Source organism: Halyomorpha halys, unplaced genomic scaffold, assembly GCF_000696795.3.
Source record: "Halyomorpha halys isolate HHAL.00 unplaced genomic scaffold, Hhal_1.1 Scaffold578.1, whole genome shotgun sequence".
Classification (NCBI taxonomy): Eukaryota; Metazoa; Arthropoda; class Insecta; order Hemiptera; family Pentatomidae; genus Halyomorpha; species Halyomorpha halys.
Window position 1 is genome coordinate 278,139 of NW_027106404.1, and position 9,844 is coordinate 287,982.

The window sequence follows — 9,844 nt, forward strand, 5'->3', positions numbered from 1 at the left end:
AATGCGCGAGGTAAAAATAAACATATTTAGCTATTGAAATGTGTTGAAGTTGTGAGGGTATTTCAGGTCATACTGAGGTAAGGAAAGAGGTCATTGATTTGAGAGGACAATAAGAGCCGACCTAGGGCCACAATTACAGGCTACGCTGCACCCTGAACCGGTAGCCTACGACTTATGCTGCAATATCTTCAAAATAAACTTCACCAATGTCGTCGGCATTCTTATTGTTATAGTAACTATAAGTGTACTTATTTCCATGAACTTCTTAAGCACCAATTGTTTTTTACTTGTGATATACCATGAGTAGATCCAGAAATTGTCTTAGGAGGAACATAAAAAAAAAAAAAATCATATTTTAAATTGACAATTTTGCTCGTTTCAAAACAGTCATTTCTTTCTAATTCACGACGGCAAAAAAGCTTCATTTTATGGGCCAAAATTTATAAGGAGTGAACCATTTTCTAAAATTCCTCAATTTTTCATATGGCCTCCTGGTAACATGACAATATGCAACTCAAAATAGTGTCAAAATCCATCAAACATTTAATTTTTTTTCACAATCTGAAAAAATATATCTTCATTTTACTACTAATTAATTATCCAATTGTATCATAGTTTATATGTGTCCATTTATTATCATAATTAACTAGAAAGGTGGTTAAAAAAACTGAAGACACATAAGAAGAAGTAATTTTGAAAATTCGGCATTTAAATACTTCCAAACTATTTCATTGAGCATAAAACCTATCTAATATTAATTAACCATTTAATTTTACAGTGATTTACTGATTTCACTCAAAATTGTTAGTACCGTTCACTCAAGTGTAAAATCAATTGTTTACCGTAGAATTCTTGTTGTTTGATTTTAAAGTAAAAGTTTAAAATCTAGAAAATGAAATATACCTGGAAAAATATATTAAATCATGGCAGACATTGATTCGAAAATCATTTACACTGGTAATAGTGCAATCTTCTAAATCAGATTTAAAATTATTCCAAAGACTGATCTACGTGACTAATATAAGGCCTATCTGGACATACGGAGTTGAGCTTTGGGGCTCCACTAAACCATCAAATTCCTTCCGAATCCAAAATCCTTCGTAAAATCCTTAATGCTCCTTACTTTGTCACAAATCAAGTCATCCATCAGGACCTCAATGTTCCATATGTAGCCCATTTGGCCAAAACCAAATACCATTCCTTCCATGATAAACTTCCCAACCACCCAAACCCACTTGTTGGCAGTATCTGGCTTCTCCTTCATTACCTAATAATCCTCCTAGGTGTGTGAAAAGAAGATGGCCTCGAGATCTTCTCCTCTAGATATGTTATTGGAGTTCTATCAATGGGTAGATTCTCCACATGTTTGTATCATGTCACTATGTAACCTACAGCAAATTTACTTGTTGTATATATTTTTATACAGTTGTAGATAACAATAAATAAATTATTAAAAAAAAATTATTCTGATGAGCAGCGTGGCTCAGTGGTAAGGCTAAGTATGCTACTAACTCCAAAGACCCGGGTTCGAACTCAGCTGGGGCAGATAATTATTTAGTCTGTTACTGTACCTGTGCCCCATAAAGCGTCTTCCCTTAATTGGGGAAAAATCATATGTAGGCTACATACATAGAGATCGGGTTGTCTCGGTTTTTGCTATTAGAATCAGATATTTCTATTATCCTTTTTTCTCCTTATTATTGCTAACAATGAGAACTGTTTATTATTTTCAAATAAACAAAAATAAGTTACTTTAGAAAAAGATATTTAAAAATTCGTTATTAAAGCCCTTTTAGACCAGCTGATATTAAAGACCATTTAATTTTACATTGAAATGGTGACTTTAATCAAAATCGTTACCGTCGATTTCGACAAAAAAGAAAAAAAATCTATAAAGTGGTCCTTCTGATCTGTCAATTTTATCTACATAGTTGCTGATACATCTCAGGCATATCTTAAATATATAATCTCAGTTTTAGACAACTTTTCATTTTTTATTTTGATCTAGGTTATTCGCAGACCATTTTAGGTGAATAGGTTTTTTAGAATCAGGGGATCATTGGACTCAAAACATACATCTCCGTCCAAAACACGAATTCCAAGCTCTGTTGGATCGCAATTGTTTCCATTACGATAAGTAAAAAGTATTTATAAATATCTTGAAGATATTTCTCTACGCTTTAAAACTAAACCATCCCGTACGGCATCATAACAATAGATTTATTAGATATTTCAATTTTTAAATAATTCCAAATTTGACCTTCAAGGACATAAGGAAATTCTGCATCTACTGACAGATCAGAGACCAACAAAGTACGCAATGTTTTTTCAACTATGCATTTTTAAGTACCTTACATAAGAGAACAAAACATCTTTCACCATAGGTCATTTGAGGTCTTGTACAGGTGAGAGGCCAATGACGGCAATTTCACAGGCCTGAGTGCACCCAGATTATGGCGGGGAGGTAACCTACGGTCACTCTTAGGGTTCATTGCCTTCTTTAGGATGATCATGAAATTACTGATTTTATCGAGAATAAGTGGATAATCGACTAGCTAAGTTTATAAAGTATTTCGATCAGATAGTCGAGACATACCTGAGCCAAGCATATTTCGCAAAATATTCTGAGAGTTCACCGTGAGAGGCCTCTAGTTTAAATCTCTTGGAACATTTCCAAATATCAATAGGGTTTTTTTTAAAAGACTGGAAGCGCTCTTGTTCTAAAATTTGAAAATATAGTTATAAACTAACAAATTTACTGGGCATACATCGTCACCTGCACGGGAATTAACTTTTATTATTATTTATTGATATTTATTATTATAATTTTGCTTTTAGCTGTTTTTTTTTCTAAGTTTACGACTATTTTTTCGCTCCTTTGTTTTTCTCGTTTTTATGTGTCTGCGAACAAAAAAAATTTGGCATTTAGTTAGTTTTCAAATTTAAATTTGAAATTGAACTTTTATAAAAAGTTATGTTTTCGTCATGGACTTGAAAAGAGAAATATAGGTTAAACGATGGCAAAAGGAAAAAATATTATTTAATTAATGGTTAATTTTAATAGTATAATTACGATTTATTGTTTGTGATATTCAGGTATAATGAAGAAAATACCAACAAATCACATGCGTTGCGAACATTACTCAACTCTTACGTATCATCCTGGAAGGCGAATATTTCTAACACATTTTTTTATTATATTTTTACAAAGAAAATTCGTATTTAAAAGTTTCTAGGGGTGCGATGAATAAGAATTTTATTCCTCGCTAGAATATAACACTTTAACAAGTGTATAAATACACTTTAAAAATAACAAAGCCGTATAATTCTGCTTTAGATCGGGACAGATCGGATACGCTCGACTGTCTCCGATTTTCCAATATCAAAACAGCTATCTCTATTTATCCTCTGATTAATCATAAAATTCTTTTATAGTTCATAAATATCCGAATTTTATTCTAAATAACAATGAGAGGCGGTTAATTATTTAAAATGAACTGAATTGAAGGTACTTTTTTTTTTATATTCAGCATTTAACCCCTTTCAAACTATTTCAGTGAGAATAACACCATTCTCATATTAAATTTAACTTGATTTTACCTATGTATAATCAATTATACCAAGCTTAATTGCTATCTTTAGTGTCGTAAAACTATAAAAAATCTATTCTAAAAAGTTGGTGTTACAACCTAGAAGTGGATAGAAGCCCTAAATATGTTATTTCAGTTTCGTTTGACTTTTCGTTTATAAGGTCTACTAGACATACACACATATATAACATTTTGGGAATATTGGTTATTTCGAATCAGGGACACTTAAACGTTTATTTCCATTTCCATTACTCTCTCTAATAACATAATAACAATACACTATAATAACAGTAATAATAATAAAGGCCTAACGAACCCGAAGGTTCGCTTCCGATACCACCAACTGCTCTCCACATACATCTTTCCAATGACGACAATCCAAATCTACTAAATCAGTTTTACGCAATTCTCCCATCTACGTTATGATCTACCTCTTGGACGGAAGCATAACCTCAATCATCGGAAGCAGTTCCCTTAATTTGGCGTTGTGTAGCCTTCTAAATTCTTCCACCATTAATCCATCCTTTCTCGGTTCGAATATTTTACGTAATCCCTTTACTATATATTTTATATATAGATAGGTTAAAATAAAAAGGGCCTTTTGTTGCCGAGCGAGTTAAAGCTCCAACTTTGGCTAGCTCGTGACTGCAGCGGTGCCAATTCGAATCCGGCCGAGGATGTCGAATTTTATTTCTTTGGCGCACGAAATGAAAACTTGATCACATATCATGGTTAGAATAGGGTGGTACTCTGCAAATAATTTTCCTCCCCCTCCCTGCATGTCAGAAATGACCAGTAAAGGGGTCATAAAAAAAAAAAAAATAAAATGTATTAATATTATATCTAATAATGGATTGATAAATATGCTGTGTCCTGTGACTATCCAATACATTCAGACAGCACTATTTGTAAAATAAAGCATTCAAATAATAAGGAATTCATAATTAAATGGAAAATAACCCCGTTAAAATAGATACAATATATCAGGGCTATCGACAGCATTGATTTTTTTTGCTTGAGTTAAAAAAAAATCCTACTCTTTGTAGAATATTAGTTAGTCATATAAGATGAATGTTGAAAGATGGTTCGGGTGGAGGTAGGTATATAAAGAAAGGTATAAAAATAATAGAAAAGCCGTGATAAAGCCCAGTAGAATAGGACGAAATGTAGGTAAATAATGAATTTTTCTGCTATTTTGAATCTTTCTTGATCACCATCTTGTGACAAAAATCCTCTTCGTTCTCAGATTGATCCTTAAGAAACAAGGAAACAACATGATGAACCAAAATGTAGTACCAATATTTAAGTCTAGATTATAAACAACAATGCCAAAACCACGTATGCTAGAAGTTTTTTAACTTTTGGGGACTCATCGAAAGGACCCCACAGCAATAAGGATGCAGCTTCTGTCTACGAAATAGTAGTAAATTAATATATTTTTTAATTGATCTATTCTTCTCAAAGCGATCAATGCACTCCATTGACTGCAACGAACAAGGTTAGACGTATCGCAACAATGGAACGGAACAAAGTAGAAATTTATTAACCAAAGGGACGTTTGATTTATCGGAGTAGAATAAAAGCGCAGACCTTGGCAATAAATGCCCCGCTATCGAACACTTTTTAAAAGCCAATAAATAAAAGAACGCCATTTGCTAGTCAAACTGACAGGCAGGCAATCGATAAGTAACTTTTAAGAGAACATGTATTGAAGGCCTAAAAGGCATACACAGACATATATAAACAAAAAAACACACACACAAATACAGGTGTTTATGACGACAGTTTTGAAAATTTCGAAATAAAACTAATGTATTTTAGTTTAGAAGTGAGTGAAGTTAATGGAGTCGAGGTTATAATATCTTCCACTTCTTCTTCAACGCACTTAACTGAGGAATCTCCTATGAAGAGAGTCTGATTTTTCATGGATAATATAATTTTTAAACGATTTTATATCAATGATTTCTTCGATCATATGCATTCTGAAAGCGTAAGCACCAAAAAAATACAAAGAATTTATTTATGATTTTTTACAATTTGAGCTTAAACGGTGCATAAAAAAAACAAACATAAACAATAAAATAATTTAAGAATTAAATTTCCCATAAAAATCCGTCATCATGACTAAGCTTTATATGATATTATTGCTATTAAGCACTTCACGGATTATAATATGAATTTGATTCTAAAACGATTTTATTCTTTGCATTTTTCCATTTTCTGCAGTCTGAGAGTCTTGGCGGAAAAAAAATTCATCTTAAACTGGAAACTCTAGTTTTTGAATAACTAAATGTGGTTGATCTAGCTTCTAAAAGAACGTGAACCTTCGATGAGTTTAGAATGAATCCAGCGGTTTTACTTGGGTAATAACCAAACCACTCCTTTCTATTGTTATTAGTCGAGAAATTGTCACACTCAGGTATACATGTGACTTATCTCCGACTAAATATAGGATATTATACAATTTAATAGATTTCTCTATTAAATTAAATATTAACTATTGCCGAGATTAATCTTGAAATAATTAAGTTTCAAGATTAAACTTTTTTTTATGTAATACTTATTTAAAAACAAATACTAGATGTGCGATAGGTTCCCTAACAAAGAAATCAAGGAAAATAATAATCCTAAGAAATCTCTTAGAAGAAATACAGCGTTATGCAACTCGCGTACAGCTTCCACTTAAATAAACTAAACCTCACTTACACGAAACCATTACTTCCTTCAAAACTTTATTTTTCTCTAATTGAAATTAGAAAATCATTTTGAATCTGAGCTGAACAAAAATAAATATTATAAATATTTCCTCGATTTTATTATTAATACTTTCACCCAATTGCCATTTTTAAATCCATTACAATGTAATATCCATTGTCAAATTTAATTTTATTATTTTCTAAATACAATACCAATTTAAATTATTATTTTCAGTTCTTTTCTACCTGGTCTGTTATTATTTCTAATTTATTTAAATTTTTTTTTTTTGGATTCAAAAACTTTATTTGTCGATAAATATTACAATCTGCCACACCGTTGTGGGCAGTAGGTAATAGTGATAACTGATCACATTCATACTAAAATAAGATAACATAAAAAGAAAAAAAAAGTACATGGAAATAAATAAAATCTCTCTTAAAATATATACAAAAAGAATGATAAAGAAAATGAGCATAATCAAACTATGTGCATGAAAAAATAATTAAATAAATAATCTCTAGTCACATTTACACTCCTATACACAATCGACCAGAGGATCCCTGAGCCCACTCTATCCCCCACGTGTGAGGGGTAGTGCAGAGCTCGAGGAGATCCCAGCACATCCCTCTCGTCGCATCACGTCTTAAGCCAGTGGAGGCTGAGCAAGTAATTCCAAATAAAATTATTTATATCGAATTTATATTCTTTTGTTTTAAATATCTAAATTTTAAATTGATATTTACTGACAACTAATTTTAATGTTAGAGCATTATCAGTAAATTTTTCATGTTATGATTTTAAAATAATATTTTCTGAGTTTAGTTCATTTTACTTATTCAAAACAGCATACCCACGACCCTATAAAAATGCTGCAAACTATTTATGAGTTTAAATACACAAAAACTACACATTGTATATTATAGTAATTTTCGCCCATTTAGGCATTATACCTGAATGGGAAAAAATTGGGCAATATTAAAAAATTATGTTTATACGACTACAACGGCCTTTTTGAGTGTTAAATATATTTCATTTATTGATAAAATATAATGATTTTTATATTTCATACTATAATACTTATAGATATTTGCTCAATTATCTTATAAAACGATGCATAATGTTTCAATTTTTTTTATTTGTTGGAACATTTTTTGTTTTGAGCATTGAGGCAATTTTCCATCTCTACTATTTAAATTATTCATATAAGAATTTATAATTAGTTTTTAATTTTATTTTTATATTTTCTTTCATATTATTTGTTTTAATTTATAATGTTTTTAAAATTCAGTATTATTATTATTTATGTTTTTCTATTGTTAATATTTTGTGCTGTACAAGTTATTTTATGTTATGACTGTACTCCTACATTTCTTATGTAATCTATATATTTTTGTTTTAAACTTTATTTCCTGTTTATATAAATCTTAACCAAGGAGAGAGAAATTTTCCTCTCCATTCTGTATCGGTATTTGTCTTCTTTATAAGTTGTTTTGGTAAAATTATGAAAACATTAGATGAAAAGTGAATATAATTTTTTCGTTTATTTCAGAGGCGGGAGGGGCGGCCAATTTTCACAATAAATAATAATAATATTTTGTAACCATTTCGTTTGATGACTTTTATAACCTGAACAATACACGTACGATACACATTAATATCACTGTTCTTGCCGAAAATTTCTTTAGAATTACTATATATCTGAGTCTTTTAAATTAAAATACCTAAATTAGGGGAGCAGCAAAAGTTTCCTCTGCCCCTAGTGGCTGACACCCACGCGAAGCAACTGTTTTAATTATTCTAGAATTTATGGAATTTTCTAATTAAAAAAAAGTTATTAAGAGAGAAAATGAAATTAACTTTTCAACTCAATTATTTTATCGTATACTCCGTTCCGAAACAATAGTCTTTTTTTATGTTTTCTAGATTTAACATAATACGTTAGATATTCAGCTACTTGATTCACACATACTGTTGGCCAAAATTTGACAAAAAATTAATTTATTATTTTATTTATACGTTCGTAGTTATGCTATACGATGAAATTAAAAATTCTACTTTTTTTTCGTACCCCCCTGACGAAATAAATAATTGGATACATACATACAGGTAGGTATAGGTACCTCCGGTCTCCCTTCAAAACGAATAAATCTTAAAAATTTTAATTTTGGTGCTTACTTCATATGCGATATAATTGGGTTATTATACGCGGGAATCCATATTTTTTTCTTGTTAGATATTTCATTTGAGAAAAATCACCTTACTTAATATGAACTTATTTACCTGTATGAGTTCGATGCTTCAGCTTTTTTATTTCTTATCTTCATATCAAGTCCTTTTCTATACGCGAAGGACAAAAGTTCAGTCAAAACTAAAAGTTAACTTGTTTTATGATTGATTGTTTATATATATATTAGAATTTCAGTTAAAAAACTTAATAAATTTATTACGAATTAACACAAACTTTAAAGAATTGTGCATTAATCTATTATATGAAATTCTGTATCGCTTTTAATATATCCCATAGATGGAGTAAAATAAAAAAAGATAAATGCTTGAGATAAAAATTGATTTGTTAAAAGCAAGACATACCTCATGAATATTTTCAGAAAGTTTCTATGTTAAATTCCAATTTTCATTTTAATTGTGAAACTGCTTACCTGAAAAACAAAAAAAAATTAATGCAATTTAAATAATGCTCGATAAGAATTTTTTAAAATAAAAATTTGTTTGTAAACAATATTAACATGAATTAAATAGGCTCAACACGGAAGAACATTAAAATATATATTTTCCATTCTCCATAACAATTGATTTTCAACTCTGGTCCTATTAAAGCAATAATAACAATTGGATAGGTTATAACAATGGTTGAAACGTATAGTGTGTAAGTGAATATTAAAAATGTTTTTAATATATATTTAAAATATTTTGTATGTATTTTTTGTTCATCTATCTTTGCCAGAACTAAAGTTATGTTCAAAAACAGGCAAAATTATAAAATTATCAATAATTTAGTTATTACATACACATATATGTAAGAAACATTGCTAGTAGCTCCAAGAATCCGGGTTTGGATCCGGCTGTAACAGATATTTATTTATTCTGTCACTGTAGCCGTGAATCAACCGAGTGAGTTCGAGTTTTGTCCTCTCTAGCTTCGGGAGCCCTCCTGGGTGTGTCCATTGAGCCCACATAAAGTTGGTACATTTAATTGGCCAGACCAAATCATCTCCTTTCATAACCGTTATTCTAGTAACAGCGTTATCTTACAAAGTACTTTTTTATAACCACTCTATTTGTTGGTATTCACTTTATGAGGCTGAGTGGACCATGCATAGCTTCCAAAGCAACAGGATTGAGTCATGTCTACAGTTGCAGAATAAATAATTACCTATTAGAGCCAGTTTCGAATCCGGGACCTTAGAGTTAGTACCAAACTGCCTTACCACTGAGCTATCGCGCTCCCTCCTATATAATATATATGATATAATTTTTGGAAGAGAAAGAAGGATTTTAATGAAAAAAAAAAATAAAAACCCATGACAATATCGAATGCT

General features: G+C 30.4%; 1 protein-coding gene across 1 annotated transcript in view; it reads right to left on the minus strand.

Annotated features, from left to right (window-relative positions):
* LOC106684415 (serine-rich adhesin for platelets) overlaps positions 1 to 8,952 on the minus strand; it is a gene marked incomplete at its 3' end in the record, with an annotated part of 80,678 nt that extends 71,726 nt beyond the window's left edge. The window contains 1 exon segment of the mRNA XM_014426489.3: positions 8,877 to 8,952. Coding sequence (XP_014281975.3) covers positions 8,877 to 8,881 — 5 coding nt within the window.
* Between the last annotated feature and the right edge of the window lie 892 nt (positions 8,953 to 9,844).